This window comes from Marmota monax, unplaced genomic scaffold, assembly GCF_021218885.2.
Source record: "Marmota monax isolate L192 unplaced genomic scaffold, Marmota_monax_Labrador192_F-V1.1 WCK01_AAM20220418_F8-fsc00002, whole genome shotgun sequence".
In the NCBI taxonomy this organism is placed as follows: domain Eukaryota; kingdom Metazoa; phylum Chordata; class Mammalia; order Rodentia; family Sciuridae; genus Marmota; species Marmota monax.
This window is the reverse complement of record NW_026693571.1, coordinates 32,054,018-32,072,017: the sequence shown is the minus strand read 5'-3', so window position 1 is coordinate 32,072,017 and position 18,000 is coordinate 32,054,018. Positions and strand designations below refer to the sequence as shown.

The window sequence follows — 18,000 nt, the reverse complement described above, 5'->3', positions numbered from 1 at the left end:
CTTGGCAGTTGACTTGAGAGGCAGAATGGATGCGGGGCAGTAGAGAGCCAGGTCCCACATGTGTTCAGCACCGCGTGGTTCTGCTAAATTGGAGTTTCCACCCAGGCATGTGCAAATTTATTAGTATATTTTGGCAGAAGCCATCACTGTATTATGTTATTGTTGAGCTGTAATAAATTTAAATAACTCAATAAAAATGTACTTTGGAAATGACACCACTTCTCTAAGGAACTGATGTTAAATTTAGGATCTAATCACGTTTTCTTATGTATTTAGGTACTCAATAAGAATTTGGGAAGTGAGACTGAGAGGCTATAGGTGTTTATGGTTTTTCATACAATAATGTACTTGGGAGGTAGCTAGAAGAGAAGAACATATATGATAGGACATAGGGATTTTGATAATGGCTGGCAGCGATGGTGGAGTGGAAAGAAAGCATTTGTTAATTTTGGAAATGAGGAAATGTGACACCTGGCATCCATGATTCATAATTGAATTTCCCTTTTGCATTATAGTCACTTGTGAAGATTTTTTTTTAAATCCTAATAAAGTTTCTATGAGGGCCAAAAGTGTATTATACTAACCTGTGTCTCCAAGACTTTGCACAGAGTAAACCCTCAATATATTTAATTCATCAGTGGACTTTGAGTGAAAGGAAGGTATAAAAATCTGAACAGATTTTGGATTCCCCCTACTCCGAATCTCTATTAACATTTTGTTTTAAATAGAAGTTGTCATTTATATTAGGAAAAATAGATTTTTTTGGGGTGGTAGTGGTGCTGGGGATGAACCCAAGGCATTGTGCTTGCTGGGCAAGTGTTCTGTCACTGAACTAGATCCCTAGCCTTAAATTTTGTTTAATTAAAAGATTATTAGTTTTCAAATCTGGTTATTTTCTACTTTTAAAAAAATTGTTTTTAATTGTCAAAGGTTGGGTATAAGGTGTAAAATAGGATGTTTTGAAATATGTAAAAATTGCTGAATTGAAATATGTAAAAATTGCTAAATTGAAATATGTATAAATTGCTAAATTAAAATATGTATAAATTGCTAGTTTGAGCTAATTAACACAAGTATTTCCTCACATACTTATTTTCTGTTATGAGAGTACTTGACATTTAAAATTCTTTCCCCAGAGGTACTGGGGCTGTACTCAGGTCTTCACACTTGCTATGCAAGTGCTTTATTCCTGAGCTACATCTCCAGCTCTCTTTTCTTCTTTTTTGGTACCTGCGTTTTAATCCTGGAGTGTTTAGCCACTGAGCCACATCTTCAGCCCTTTTTTTTTTTTTTTAATTTTGAGACAGAGCCTCATTAAGTTGCTTGAGGCCTTGCTAAGTTGCTGAGGTAGGTGATCCTCCTGCTTTAGCTTCTCCAGTAGCTGGGATTACAGTGTGTGCCACTATGCTCGGCCTCAGGGCCTCAGCCCTTTCTAAAGACTTAATATTTTGAGATAGAATCTTGCTAAATTGCCCAGGCTGGCTTTCAATTTGTAATCCTCTTGCCTTAGCCTCCTAAGTAGCTGGGATTGCCACCACGCCCCAGCAACATTTAACATTTAATCTCGCTGGTTTTCAAGAATATAATACATTGTTACCAACTATGTCACTTTGTGGTAAAATAATGACAACATAGTGAAATTGGGTATCCTTTAACCAGTAAGTTTTCACACAACCCCCTCCCTTAAGTCCCAGGTAACCACCATTTTACCTTTGCATGTATTATTGTTTTGTGGTATTGGGAAATGAACCCAGGGTACTCTCTGCATTTGTGAGTTTAACTTTTTCTAGATCCCACATGTAAGTGAAATCATGCAATATTTGCTTTTCTGTGCCTGGCTTGTTTTACATAATGTCTTCCAGGTTCACCCATGTTGCTGCAAATGACAGGATTTATTTATTTATCTTATTTTTTATGGTTGAATAATATTCTATGAGGTGTATATATACCAAATTTTCTCTATCCATTCACCTGCTGATGAACACTTAGTCTGGTTCTGTATCTTGGTTTTTGTGGACAATGCTGTAGTGAACATGGGAGTGCAGGTATCTCTTTGGTATTCTGATTTCAACTCTTTTGGATACATACCCTGCAGTATGATTACTGGATCATATGGTAGTTCTATTTTTAGCTTTTTTAGGAAACTCCATACTGTTTTTCATTTACATACTAATTTACATTTCCATTATTAGTGTAGTATGTTTCTGTTTTTTATTTCTACATCCTCATGAGCACCTGTTTCCTTCCTTCCTTCCTTCCTTCCTTCCTTCCTTCCTTCCTTCCCTCCCTCCCTCCCTCCTTCTCGTCCCTCCCTCTCCTCCCTCCCCTCCTCCCTCCCTCCCTCCCTCTCCTCCTTCCCTCCTCCCTCCCTCCCTCTCCTCCTTCCCTCCTCCCTCTCCTCCTTCCTCCCTCCTCCTCCTCCTCCTCCTCATCCCTCTCTTCTTCTTCTTCTCTCTCTCTCTCTCTCTCTCTCTCTCTCTCTCTCTCTCTCTCTCCCTCCCTCCCTCCCTCCCTCTCTTTTTCTCTCTCTCCCTGTCTCCCTCTCTCTCCCCCTCCCTCCCACCAGGGATTGAACTCAGGGGCACTGAGCCACATCCTCAGCCCTATTTTGTATTTTATTAGAGACAGGGTCTCACTGAGTTACTTAGCACCTTGCCATTGCTGAGGCTGGCTTTGAACTTGTGATACTCCTGTCTCAGCCTCCTGAGCCACTGGGATTACAGATGTGTCCACCCCGCCCAGCTATCTCTCATTTTTTGATAATAGCTGTTCTAACAGGTATAAGGTCATATCTTATTGTGATTTTAATTTGCATTTTTCTGATGGCTAGCATTATTGAGCATTTTTTCAACATGTATTAACCATTTGTATGTCTTTTGAGAATCATCTGGTCAGATCATCTGCCTAGTTTTTTTTTTTAATATTCAAAAAAATTCTTTTGTAGTTGTAGATGGACAGAATGCATTTATATTATTTGTTTATTTTTATGTGGTGCTGAGGATGGAACCCAGTGTCTTATGCATGCTAGTCAAGCACTCTGCTGCTGAGCTACAGCCCCAGCCCCATCTGCCTAGTTTTTAACTGGATTATTTCTTTTCTTGCTATTGAGTTGAGTTTCTTGTATGTTTTGGATATTTGGATATCCCTTATCAGATGTATGGTTTGCAAATATTTTCTCCTCTTCTGTAGAGTGCTTCTTCACTCTGTTGATTTTCTTTTTCATTGCAGTGCAGAAGCTTTTTTATTTGATATAATCCATTTATCAATTTTTGTTTTTGTTACCTATGCTTTAGGGGTCATATCCAAAAATTCCTTTTCCAGACCAAATGTCATGGAACTTTCCCTTATGTTTTCTTCTGGTAGTTTTACAGATTTGTGTCTTTTTAAGTCTTCTATCCATCTTGAATTAGTTTTTATATATGGTGTCTGCTAAGGGCCCAATTTCTTTTTTCTGTATGTGAATATCCAATTTTCTCAGTACCATTTATTGAAGGGACTGCACTTTCCTTGTGTGTTCTTGGCAGGTTGTCATAAATCAGTCCATAAATGCATAGATTTATTTCTAGCTCCTTTTTTCTGTAAATTGTCTACTTCTTACACTATCTACTATTATAGTGTTTCAGCAGTGAATTTTACTTTAAAACCATAAATTATCGAAGAAACAAAATGAAAACTCAAATCCTATTCCCAGTATGTTGCAGGAGGGCTCTGCAGCCTGATGCATTTTATCAGAGAATTATTGCTGCCTTCCTCCCTTACACTGTGACATCCTTCTTCCCTTAGATTTCTTTAAGTAACATTGAGAATTGAGTGATAATAATAATGATAGCTGATGTTTGAAAAAAGAAAGTGCCTGCTGTGTGCCAAAGCACTGTTGAAGCACTTTACAAATCCTGTTGTTTACCCCATTTTACACACGAAGAAACTGAGTCACAGAAAGGTTGAGTGACTGATTCAAGGTCAAGGAGCTAGTAAATGACAGAGGCTGTTCAGGACCCAATAGCGGGGCTCAAGTGATCCACATACTCATAGCACTGTGGCTGGCAAGCAGAGTAGAAAGAGCAGTTGTCTTTCCTACCTGCCTTAAACATCTTCCCATACTTTCTTCAAAATTTCTATTCAGTTTCAAGATTTGATTCCACCAGCAGTTTCACATATTTCTATAATGTAAACAAAAGTCTCAATATTTTGGGGGACAGCCAGAACACCTCAAATGCTTTTCTCTGGGGGCTTCTGATATGAGCATAAGAACTGGAAGTAGATAATTTTGGAACCTTGCATCACCCACCCCCATGTGAGTAGAATTGTCAGTGCCAGAGACACTGGTGTTCAAGTTTTTGGACTTCAGTGACCTGTTCTGCTTTATCTTCCCTGACCACCATTGAAAAAGTAGGATGCCAATCTAAGGTTGGCAGTTTATCATGTTTCTTCTGTTAAGGATGTTAGATAAGGGCTCAGGACATAGCTTAATAGTAGAGCACCGGCCTAGCATGTGTGAGGGCCTGGGTTCAGTTCCCAGGACCACAAAAGTAAAAACTACAACAAAAAAGGGATATTAGACAAATCAGTGAATTACTGCTTAGAATCAACAGTTTCAAATAAGGATATTCTAAGAGCAAAAACAAAAAAGGAAGTTTATGATCTCAAGATAAAGGAGAGCTCTTTAACGCAAACATTAGCTTATGAGGATCTCGCCACATTGTGATTTCTCATTTTGCTACGCATTTGTGAAAAATTTCCTGAGGACCTACATTTGGAACCCCTACTTTAGTCTTCTTTGAAATTGATCCTTTACCAGGTAAAAGTTTTTCCTTTTCCTCCTTCCTGTATGGACCCTGTGTTTCTAGGATCCAGTAGCTGATGGACAAACCCAACCACTCTTTATAACACTGGCTGTGAAGCAACTTTCATCTTAAGTTTTGCACAAGTTTTAGGAGATGTGGAGTCGGGCACCACTTTCCCATCGTTCCCTCTCCTTTCTCTTTCTGATTCTGCTGGCTTCTTTGCAGTGATGGCTTCTCAGGATGACCACTCTCAGTGTCCCCAGGGCTCTTGGTGTCTTTGTGATTTCTGGAGAATCTTGGTGAGGACAACTTTAAGGGTTCCAGATGTGGAGGGTGGAATTTCAGAGAGCAGCTGTTAGGAAGGGCAGAGGGCCATTTGTTTGCAAATATGAGGGACTCTGTCTTATATATGTACTCATACATAAGTTTAAACTATGGATCTATAGGAGGGGGAGGAGAATGGTTATCAGTAGGGTAAGTGAATATATTAAATTTTAGCTTCAAAGGAGATTTCAAAAGGTAGGATACTTGAGAAACTGTGACTAACCTATTCTTTCTAGAGGAGCATAAATTTCTTAAAAAATGTATATTTTAAAAATCCCTGATTTGTCTCCAGAATTTATTAATGTACTTTGTCTATAACCATCTCCCTCCCCCTTCCCCAAATGTTTATTATGTAATATGGTTGCACTATCCTTCTATTGTGGATGAGTCCAATTCTGAATAGTACCTACCATTTCTTTAGCATCTTGACTCATTTCTAACCAATTAAGGGGGAAGGTTTTAATTGCATATGTGGAATATTTTCACTTGCTTCTCCTGTCCTCTTGAGGAATAAAAAGTCTGGGAATAAGTAAAGCTATTGGTGGTTGACTCCTTGGTAAAATATTCAAGATAGGAAAAACAGATGTCAAATTATTTTTGTCTTTTGTCCTAGAAAAATGGCAGCAATGAAGTTTCTATATTTAAAACCCGCTTCCATTCAGAGAGGGTGTTACTTCTTGCTGAAAGGCAATAAAGAGCCTGTGTCCTCAGTGACCTGTTCTGCTTTGCCTTTATTAACTGTCTGAATTCTACCATTGTAGGACTGTTGAGTTCAAAATAAGGACTGTTGATTGAACCTTTGGAATTAGGTTGGTATTAGAAACTTGAGGCTTCCTGGGGGTGATTTGTGTAGACTCCATGGATTGTTGTTGGAGAGTTTGGAGTTCTGTGGAGTGATATATGGTAGTCTGCTCTGCTTGCCCCCTTCTCTGCAAGGTTTCTATCAGGCTTAACCAGAACCAGACTGTCCTTAGGAAATGAGTTGAATACCAAGCCAAAGGTTTTCACTGAATTGTTAACAGGAGAATTTATATGGAGGTGTCCAGTTGATTTTTCAAAAAAAATTGAAATTACCGAGAGTCCAGGAATCATCTTATTAGAGGTGGAGTGTGTGTGTGTTTGGGGGTCTCCTTGTGTGTACACAGATTTATCTTTTTGGTGATTGCACATAATTAGATCTTTAAAAATTAAAATGTAGTCACTTATTGCTTGCTAGTATAATGACAGAGAGCAAAAACTAGTGCAAACAGTTTCCTAGTGTGTTAATCTACATGTGAAATTAAAATTCAATTATGAATTTGAAATTTGAGAGATTAAAATAAGATAGTTACTTTAAATCGAAGGTGTCCTTTGTTCAGCCTGTTCTTGCTGCTGCAGAGATGTGAATTCTGGGAAGCTGTAGGGCTTGGTGGTGTAACCCATTGTTCTGAAGGGGGAAATACTTATACTGACTCTCAAGAACAGGAATTGTAGACTAATTTGGAGACTTAGTATTAGATGTGTTTTTGGTGAAATATAAATTGTTGGTTTTTCTAATGAGAAATTTTAATCCTTGCAAATGATGCTTGCCTACGTGATGGTTTTCCCCAAGGACATGTAATATGTATTCCAGATTGCTATATGTAACTCTGCTCACTTAATAATCCTAAAAACTGTCTAGTGACTTCTTTTGCAACTGTATCATTTAACTCTTGGCATTTCTTCAGGAAGTGGTAAACTCTTTGAGAATCACAAGTGACATTTCATCTATCCCTTGGAATTCATGCAATGCTTTCTATCTCCTTCACTTCCTCCCCCTTGGCATGTGACTACTCCTGGGGCTCTCTGACACCAATTCCAAGCAGAGGAGGACAAAGGTGTGTTTTGTTGTGACTCAGGAGACCATTTTGTAATTTTCACATTGAAGAGGTAATTACTTTATCATTACTTTCAAATTTAGGGATTGTTCAAAACCACCATTTAACACAGTTGTAAAGAATGCCTTTATTAGTGGAAAACACCATAGAAAATTTTAGACAAATGGGGAGCAGCTTGAGTCTTTACCTTGACTTCTGGAATTCTTCCTTCATGTACCTCATAAAGATAAAGTGCTTAAGAGCCCCAGGCAGAAGAATTACATCAGGGCCTTGTCTTGGATGACAAGTAATGTAATTGCAGGTTTTCTTGGGCTTTTGTTTTTGTTGCTGTGGATTGAACCCAGGGCTTCATAACACCTCTTAGCTACCCCAACCCTTTTTGTGGGCTTTGACAGGTGATTTTGAGTGGAATAGCAATTCTAGAGGATTGTTTTAATTTTGGGTGTGAATTAGTAAGCTGGGAAGCAGTATTTAGCCTTTATAAAATTTAAGGTTAAAACAGCTATTTAAGAACATATTTAAGAATTTTATTGAAAGTCATACACTCTACCATTGATTTTTTTTTTCCCCCCTTACATTTTTAGAAAGCATGTGACGATGTAACTGTTTGGAGTATGAGTGGCAAGATGTCACAAAACACCTCAACTGTCTAGTGATCTGACATTTTTGTTTAATTGCTCTAATGCTTTACAAAGTTGGGGTGGGGCAGCTGGTATGAAATAAAAATATCCTGCTAGTAATGGGCTAGAAATGAAAGTCCTAATAGGAGTGCTGACTGGACAACGCCCCCCCCCCCCCCCCCCCGCCCTCTGCTGCCCCTTTTCTTTAGGGTCATGAGGAGGAAGGAATCATCATATTCTGACAGATAATCTTTTATGTTTGTGTCCCATGTGCTTGTGAGGCCAGTTTCTGTTTTGGGTTCCAGGAAAGGACTATTGGTTCAGTCTGCCACCTTGTGGCCATTTATAGACTTATCTCAGTTGGTGTAGGTAGGTGATTGCTCTGGACACCAAGACTGAAAACGTGTCTCCTCCTTTCCTTCTCTCACCATTATTCCGGAGAGTGCTCACCTTCAGGTCCTGCACATTGCCATCCCACCAGGAATGTTGCCCTTTTCTTTCTTTGCCCCTGGATCATCTAGTCTGTTGCTAGATGCAGATATTAGAAAGAGGTGGAAGAGAAGACTGTTGAAGGGTTCTTGTTCTCTGATTAAGGATATAAAACATAACCCCCAGCCAGAAAGTGACCACATAAAGCACATGGGCAGGACCAAGTGTCAATGGTGAAAGCAGTTACAGCTTTAGTGGCCCAGGAAGGAAGTGGTCATTGCCAGTGTAAACAGGCACTTGGAGAAGTTCTTTTCACCAGGCAGAGAAGAAGGAGGACTGAGTGGTAGGGACTTTGTGTTAGTCTGGGACCAAAGATTTGGCCATTGCATGGAAAGGGTGCAGGGGATCATTAGTGCTTGGGCCACTTTGGGAAGTCTGTGTGGGAAGCCTTGAAAGCAGGCAGCTTAAATGTGATGGACTTAACAGCCCTGAGGAGCAGTGTGCTCTTTGGGAATAGCTTCCTCTCCCACACAAACAGGGCCAATCCTTAGGGAAGTTTTGGGCAGAAGTCACCAGTCTCTTTCCTTCATGTCCTTTAATGTGGCTTGTGAGCCTCCTGAAAATACATGCTCTACATTATTGTATGGGACTCAATTCTTTGAGGCACATTTTGGGAAATACTGCAAAAAGGGGCATTTTAGGAGGATTAACCTGATAATCTGTCACTGAACTGTTGTAGTGAATTGCTTCACTGTGAGAAGTTTTCCTCAGATGATACTTTATGTTGTTTTCTGATATTCCCAGATCAAAAGATATCCAAGAATGGTGATAAAATAAATTAGGTCTTCAAAGACTTGACTTGAAACCAATGGGAAACCTCTTATAATTTTAAAACATTTGAAGATGAAAATGTTAATATTTTAAGCAATTTTTAAAAACAGAAAGTCTATGGGTTCAAATGTAAGTTAATAGAATGCATTCAGAAAAAATTTAACCCCCGACCCCTCCTTTTGGTGCTAGGGATGGAACCCTCCTGTGTGCTAAGGCGGCTCACTACCACTGAGGCACACCCTAAGACTTCATGTTAAGTATTATAAAATAGTTTTGGGTCATAGAAGGTAAATTTATATCAGAGAAGAGAATATTCTAGCACAGACTGTCTTAAGTATTTTTCCAACCAATATTTCTTGGAGGAAAACTTAAGTGGCTGTTCTGAAATTGAAAAATTTCCCGATTCCCCTCTTCCTCATTCTTAAGTATATGAGATTTCAAACCAGTGTCATTTAGAAATTATATTAATAACAGATGTGATAAAAACTATTCATTGGTTACATTTCTCTTTTAACCTGATTAAAAAATCTGGATTTAGAGCTATGGGTGTAGTTCATTGGTAGACTGGTATTCAGCATATAAAAGGCCCTGGGTTCAATCCTTAGCACCAAAGTAATAAGTAAGTAAGTAAGTAAATAAAAATCATTTTAAAAAGGTCCAGATTCATAAAGCAGAGGGGGCCCTTTACATATGTTATAAATAGTTCATTTGGCTTTTTTTTGGTAGTGCTGGGGATTGAACCCAGGGCCTTGAGCATGTGAAGCAAGCACTCTACCAGCTGAGCTATACCCCCAGTCCTCATTTAGCTATTTTGAAGATAGAGATTTATACTAAAAGAATGTATTGATTTGTGAAGATTCTGATGTATATAACTATTTCAGGAATATTTTAAATTTAATATTCTTAAGATTGCTAGTACTTGCATTCAGATCTTATAGACAGTAAACTCATCTACCATTTTTTGAGGATCTGTATGTGCCAGGTATGTTATGAAACCATAATTTTAGCCGAACTGTCTAGCCATGATGATCTTATTCACCTTGCTTTGCAAATATGATCTCAATCTCACACCTAGGCTCTTTCTCACACACAGTGAGTGAGTGATGGGGACCAGGATTTGAACTCTGCTCTGTGTGACTGTGAAGCCTGTGTTCTTTTCATTACATTCTTCTTAAGGTAGCTCTTTTGTGTTTTGGTGAAGAAATTTTTGAGATCTCCTAAATAAAATGTTAAAACCTAACCTTCATGTCAGTAAACACAGAATTTGTGGAATATCCACTTTACTACCCCTTCCCCATCTGACTGTGTACATGTGACATAACCTTGGATAATCTAGCTTTTATGAAACCCCCTTATTAATAATGTTCAAGACATAGCTCTCTAATTCATTGCTGGTGATTTTTTTTTGCCGAGAAGGATAAATTACATTTTGGTCTTTGTGAGTCCCTCTTTCAATAATAGATGCTTAAGAGGGAGTACATTGGCATCAGTACAGCTCTTTTCTTGTGACCATTGTCAATTTAAGTGAGGTGCTCTTCTGTCTGTCTCCTTAAGTTTCAATCCATAGACTTTGCCACTTAGGTCTTGCCCTCCACAGGTCTGCTTATGTCATAGTCTTGGCTTCAGTTTCCTTGATGATTGAGAGTCTTTAAAGGAATCAACTTGTTTCCAAATATAATTCAGTCATATAGTTTTGTATATAAAACAACCACTCTCCCCATTTATTACCAGGGATTGAACCCAGGTGCACTTAACCATTGATTCATATTTCCAGACCTTTTTATTTTTTAGTTTGAGACAGGGTCTCATTAAGTTGCTTAGGGCTTTGCTAAGTCGCTGAGGCTGGCTTTGAACTTGCAATCCTCCTGCCTTGGCCTCCAGAGCTGCTGGGATTACAAAACCTTTTTAAAGGAAAAATAGATTAAAAAAAGATATTCTTTCATGGTGTAATGCAAAATAATTCCCCCTGCCATTATTTTTTATTGCCATGAAGAGTCCATAAAGGCAAGACAGGAGGCCTGGCTTATGTGGGGAAAAGCAGGAAGCTGGGGAGCAGGAGGTAGAGGAATAGCTAGCTCTCTTCAAGCAATTCTCCAAAGATCATTCTAAAATATACTGTATGTTGTTAGCAACATCCTCATGCTGGCAAACAGATGAAGTTAGAAGCTAGTTCAAAGTGAATTACAAATTTTCTACTATGCTTATTGTGCTCTGAATGAACGAACACTTGGGAGAAATTAGAGAAAGAGCCCAGGATGGCAATACCATCCCTCTCTGATCTCTTTCCTGTTACAGGTATAGTATGTTTACAGATGCTGAGCGAGGGGGCTGACTTGGGTTAGTTGTGAACAGTCACTCTCCCATCATACTTGGAGGATGCTTTTGGGTTGTGAACCTGGTGTACATTTGGGGCCAAAAAAGGAGGGGGGACTCTAGGGCTTTCCCTGACCCCATGGGACAACTTCATTCCAATTGGCCTGTCATTCTCTTTTTTCTACTGGGCTTACAGCAGTTTTATAATTTTAATCTGCTTTGAAATGGCATCTATTTTTGAAAAAAGGATATCCTTCCTAGAGTAGAAGGAAAGGCTTATTGTTCTAAAAAAAATGTTGCTTCCTGGGTAGAGTAACATGTTCCTGTTTATACTGGAAGACTAGAAATTTTTTTTTTTGGGGGGGGGAAATAGCTTACATTTTTAAAGGATCTTTTAAAATAGTAATAGTTATGTGAAATTATTTTTTTGTGTGTGCATTGGGAAGTATAATTGGGGAGGTTAGAAATTTCTCATTTTGCATGTTATAGTTTCTTTACAAAAATGAAATTGAAACACTGACGTGATTTAACTCCAGCATTTTGTTTTCTGTAATCAGGTTTGTTAAAACATAACTTTGTTCTGTGAACATCTCTCTTGTTTGTGTAGAGAAAAAAAACAAAAACACATATGACTCCTGAAGGCCACACAAGTCCCTGTATGTGGAAATAAACACTTGCTCTGGGATGCCACAGATCTGGTTTTTACCACTGGTTGGGAATTCCAGGGATTTTGAGAGCAGGCTTCCTTAGCACCTCACTCTTATTCACTGGCACTGTTTGTTTTCTTGCTGGGTAGAAGCAATTCCACGCTAACAAGTAGATTTTTTTTTTTTTTTCCACTTTGCACTTTTTTATTTATTTATTTATTTTTATTTTTATTTTTTTAAATTTTTATTGTTGGTTGTTCAAAACATTACATAGTTCTTGATATATCATATTTCACACTTTGATTCAAGTGGGTTATGAACTCCCATTTTTACCCCGTATACAGATTGCAGAATCACATCAGTTACACATCCATTGATTTACATATTGCCATACTAGTGTCTGTTGTATTCTGCTGCCTTTCCTATCCTCTACTATTCACTTTTTAAATTTTTATTTTATTTTTTTAATTGGCTGTTCAAAACATTACAAAACTCTTGACATATCATATTTCATACATTAGATTCAAGTGCGTTGTGAACTCCCATTTTTACCCCAAATACAGATTGCAGAATCACATCGGTTACACATCCACATTTTTACATAATGCCATATTAGTAAACTGTTGTATTCTACTGAAATGCATGGGTGTGTCAGGAAGAGACTTCAGGGTGTGAAAGGCCACAGAGGAACCCAGCTCTACCTGCCCATGGACTCCCATGGCCCATGGTGCAACACTGGCTGCTTCTCCTTCACTTCTCATATGGAGCCTCAGACCTTGACTCTTCTTTAGTGTTCGCCATTGTTAAAACAATCTACTACCTTTCCTATAGGCTCCATATGAGAAGTGAAGGAGAAGCAGCCAGTGTTGCACCATGGGCCATGGGAGTCCCTGGGCAGGTAGAGCTGGGTTCCTCTGCCTCCTCTCACACCCTGAAGTCTCTTCCTGACACGCCCATGCATTTCCTTACCATTTGTGGTTCCACCTGAAATCCCATACACTTAAAGGTTTGCTAGGACTGTGGACATGCAGATGCTGACTGGCAATTCCCTGCAAGGTCTTAGGACCCCCACTGATCACTTAGCACGTGTGTGTGTGTGTGTGTGTGTGTGTGTGTGTGTGTGTGTATGTGTTCAGATTCTGTTTTTAGACTTGGGCCTAGTACTGGTGGGGGGCTTGGGTACTGTGAGGTGAGGTTGCTGTAGAACTATTGATGGGAAGCTTCAAAAGACAGCCTTTGCCCATTTCAAAATATTGCTCAGTCCACCTTGTTCCTAGAAACAGAGGGAAAAAATAATCCCCCTTTTTGCCTTTTAGTGTTGTTGACCTAATCATTGGTAAACCTAATATTTGGTTTCTGAGCTCTTGATTGAAGAAAAAGTTTAAACACAAATTCCTACTCCTTTAATTTGTGTTCCTTTTCCTCATCTGTAGTCAATTTTATTTAATTCCTTAGGGTCAAGAGCAGAGATTTCCTGAGCCTTTGGCATAGCTTCTCTGCTTTTCCCCTACATACCAGGCTTGTGATGGTCATATTCATAAGGCATAGTGAGATATTACTTGTTCGTTGCCTGCCATCTGGATGCTGACTTCTTACCTTTCTGTTAGTCACAGTTAGATTATGTCTAAACTTGCTGTTTCCTATCTGCAGGGGTGCTTAGTTCAAGTTAGATAATGTTGCTGCCTGTTCTCCTAGTTTATAAACTCCTTGGAACATCAACCATTTAAACATTTTTATTTGGGATGATTTACTTTGAAAATAATAGAAGAAACTTGGGACACGACTGTTGTTCATTTAAGAAGTTTATAGTGTTGTTTGATATTTAAGATACTCACAGAAGAGCTACACAGGATTTTCTTGTTGTGTATTGCTTGAGTGACAAACTTAAAAGTACTCCTCCCAAAGCATCATGACTATATGTGGTGCGGATGGTTTTTTTTTGTTTTTTTTTTTTTTTTTTAAATACAGCTATGTGCATGCAGAAGGAAAAACTGCTTTTAAAAATATTCATGCATTAATAGTATAATGTAGTCTGTCTTCTCCGTCCTTACCTTCTCAGTTAATGATACATGTGCTGTAACAACTTCCTGGCCCATTCCCTTAAGTCAGTACATTATACTCCATCGTTCCCTACATTTTTATTAACTAAACAATCTTGTTTGATTCACAAGCTATGAAGTATTGGTAATAATTATTATTGATAGTTATATCTGTACATACAAGTTATACATTCATACTGAAAATTGTTAAATCTACTTATTATACAGACATGTCTTGTTATGACATAACTTTTTAGGAATATGACCCTGAAACAACTATGCATCTCCATAATGTTGAAGCATTAACAGATTAATAAAGTGCTGTTTGGTCAGAAACCAGCTTTAAACTTCAGATTTGCTGGGTTTAGTTGAAAGAAAGGAGGCTTTACCTCCAAGTTTGTGGTTCTCTCACTTCTATCATATTCCTTTTAGACTTTTCCCTCTTTTCCAGAAAGTGTTTTTAAAAATCCTATTTTTTTCTAATACTTTTCCAGATATAATTTTTTTTGGTCAGTGTAAATTTATTTGCTTGATGAATGTTAAGTAAATTGTTTGTTTCTTTTGAGTAAGGCTGGATAGCCTTAGGCAGGTTATAATAGGTTAAGTGTTAAGACTTATTAGAATTCTTAATAGAATCACAATATAAGGTCTTCAAAGAATGGGGGCCTTCTCTCTGTACTGTTTAAAGACTGAAAGTAACATACAAATTTATAATATTTAAACTAGAATATAAACTTCTAGTTATCTAGAAGTTCTTAGAAGTATTAAAGAAAACTTATTAATTGGGACATTCCTATTAGCTTTGCTTAATGCAAAGAGAACATTATGATTGGATTCTGATTGATTTTTAATAAGAAATTAGTTTTAATAATGGACACTTTGGATAGTGGAGAAGGAATTGTTTCAGTTTCCTTATTTGCATTGAATTTATAGGTTTGTTTTTACATTTCAATCTTTAAATAACCTTAAAAAACTTGGAAATACCAGACTACAGATAGATAAGATGGAAAGCAATCAGTTTGTTTGAAAGTTGACCACCAGAGGGCGACATTTTAAACTCCTATTATTGATAAATTTTAAATTGGAGTGATTTAAAATTATGGGTCAGGTTTTTTTTTCCTCCTTAACACATAAAAAATTTTAGGCTGCAAATTTTAATACCCTCTTTCAAAAATTTTAATTCCTTATCAAGTTAACTCTATGAATTGTTTTCTGTGCCCTTAATATAAAAATTTAAATTGAACCTAGAGTTTCAGTTGTTTTTAGGTGTTTTCCTAAGGCTAAAGGTTTCCTTAACCTAAAGGTTTTCCTAATTTAAAAGATTGAATTTAATCAAAGAAACGTCTTCTACACTTAAAAGCACAAAACATTGTTGAAAAAAAGTTTAAAAAGACATTATAAATAATTGGAAAGGCATCCCAGCCTGTGGACCAGGAGGTGTGATGGTGTTAAGATGGCAGCACCACCTGAACTGATCTGCTGGTTCCGTGCAATCCTTACAAAATCCTACCTGGCTCTCTTGTAAATATTAACAAAAAAATGCCTGATCCAAAAATTTAGATTGGAAATGCAAGGCATCTAAAAGAGGAAAAACTGTCTTGAAAAATTAGAATAAGGTTGGGACACTCATACATCCAGATTTCAAAACTTAATTGGAGAGCTGTGGTACTTACTGGTAGAGGGTAGACATATAAACCAATGGAGTACGAGTCCAGAAATAAATTCTTAAAAAGAAATTTTTTTTGGTAGTTGTAGGTGGACAGAATGACTTTATTTTATTTGTTTATTTTTATGTGGTGCTTAGGATCGAACCCAGTGTCTCACACATGCTAGGCAAGCACTGTGCCACTGAGCTATAGCCCCAGCCCTGGAAATAAATTCTTACATTTATGTCAGCTGATTTTTTTTTCCCACTAAGCATATCAGTACAATTTGATGAGAGAAGGAATGGTCTTTTCAACAAATAGTTCTGTGACATCTTGACGTACACATGCAAAAAAGAGTAAAGTTGGACTACTACTTCACACAGTGCACAGAAACAACTCAAAATGGATCGTAGATCCATTAGATAGGAGGAGCTAAACTACATAACTCTTAGAAGAAAATATAGTAGCAAATCTTCATAACCCTGAATTAGATTTCTAAGATGACAGAAAAGCACATGCAAAAAGGAAAGGGTGGAGAAATTGGACTTCATAAAAGTGAAAAACTTTGTCTTTCTGCGGGATACCATTAAGTAACTGAAAATATAGTTCATGAAATAGGAAAAAATACTTGTGTAAGTTATATATTTGATAAGGATCTTGTATCCAGAATATAAAGAACTCTTCAAATTTGATGACAAAGAAATAATTAAAACATGAACAAAGAATTAGGATGGACATCTGAAGAAGGTAGATAAATGACCATATGCACAAATGCTCTGTGAATTTAAACAACAGTGAGATACCACTTCATGTAGGATGGCTAAAAATAACAAAAAACAAAACAAAACAAAAAAATCTAGACAATAATAAGTGTTAGCAAGGATGTAGAGAAATCAGAATCCTCATACATTGGTGATGGGATTATAAAATAGTGCATGTGATTTAGGAAAGTAGTTTATTAGATCCTAAAAAAACTTGGGTTGTCATGTGAGCCAGCAATTCCATTTCAATTGAAAATAGTGTTGAAAAACCTTACACATGAGACTTCATAGCAGTATTATTTGTAATAGTCAAAAAGTGGGGGAAAATCCAAGTGTTCATTAATTGATAAATGGGCAAACAAAAGGTAATACATATATCTACAATGGAATGTTATTTGGCAGTATAAAGGAAAGTACTGATACATACTACAACATGGACAAACCTTGAAACATGCCGAGTGAAAGAAGCTAGTCCCCAAAGTTCTTGTATCCTGTTGTAAGGTTCCATTTACATGAAATAGCCAGAGTTGACAAATCCATAAAAACAAAGTAGATCGATGATGGCCAGGAGCTTGGGGGAATGGGGAATGACTGTTAATGGGTATGGACTTATATTCTTTGGTGGTGAAAATGTTCTGAAGTGAGTGATAAAATGATTGTACTCAACAAACCAGTGACTTGTTCACTTTGTAAAAGGGTAAATTTTGTGGTGTGTAAATTTTCATTCAATGAAGCTGTTACTTTAAAAAGTGGAGGATTATTTTATCTTAAGTACCTTGTTTTCGATTGTGACTGAGTTTTAGGGGAGGAATAAATATCCTTCAAATTCTTTTTATCACAAACTGTGTAATCCTATACATTCACTTGAGTCTTAAATACTGATTCTTTGTTGGTTTTTCATATATGAATGTAACACGACTTTGCATTTGTACCTGTTATGAGCATCCCTGCTGAATTCTTTTTTGTATTAATACCATGTGCTCTAGAATAACAAAGCATAATACCTTTTTTATTTTTGTTTTATTCTAAAATTTAATTTATTTTTATTTAATTTATTTTAATTGTTTTTGTGTGTGATACTGGGGATTGAACCCAGGACCTCACTGAAATACATCCCCAGACAATAACAAGTGAATTATAGAACTCACCAGAGTTGTACAGTTCAAATTTATTTTGAGACAGGGTCCTGATTGACCTTGAACTTGCAGTGTATTTGCTTTTCTGATATTAGTGTCATAACATAGGTGATAAAGAATAACTTATGAGCAATTTATTTCAGTAAGTTTAATTTATTTTATATTTAAATAGGTTTTGTGTATATCCCAAAGGCAGTTGTAACAGATGACATTTGTATGTCAGCTTTTCTTTTAATATTTACTTCTAATATTCAAGAAAATATATATTTAAAAAAACTACTCATAGTTCAATTTGTAACTTATTTTAGAAAAATTTTTCTTTGAAATGTCTAATAATTTCTATTCTTTTTCTTTGAAACAGGACCTGGAAATAGTATATTCCTATTTACATGGTATGGAAGCCTTATCAAACTTGAGAGAACATCAACTTAGGTATGTCATTTAATATTAATTTAATAATAATATAATAATAGAATTTTATGTTCATTTATTATCATTAAGAAGTAGGTTTAAAGAAAACTTATGAAAATTCTGCTTCATCTAGCTGCTGTATTTGACTTTATAAGTTTTACGAACTTGAATTAAGTTGTGTTCATAAAATATTTTGACATTCT

The 18,000-nt window shown here is 36.9% G+C and overlaps 1 protein-coding gene across 7 annotated transcripts in view; it reads left to right on the top strand.

Moving 5' to 3' along the window:
* Rapgef2 (Rap guanine nucleotide exchange factor 2) overlaps positions 1 to 18,000 on the top strand; it is a 261,682-nt gene that overhangs the window by 72,800 nt on the left and 170,882 nt on the right. For all 7 annotated transcript variants that reach the window (XM_046458877.2, XM_046458873.2, XM_046458878.2 and 4 more), the window contains exon 2: positions 17,748 to 17,818. In XM_046458877.2, coding sequence (XP_046314833.1) covers positions 17,748 to 17,818 — 71 coding nt within the window. The remainder of the gene's footprint in view (positions 1 to 17,747; positions 17,819 to 18,000) is intronic.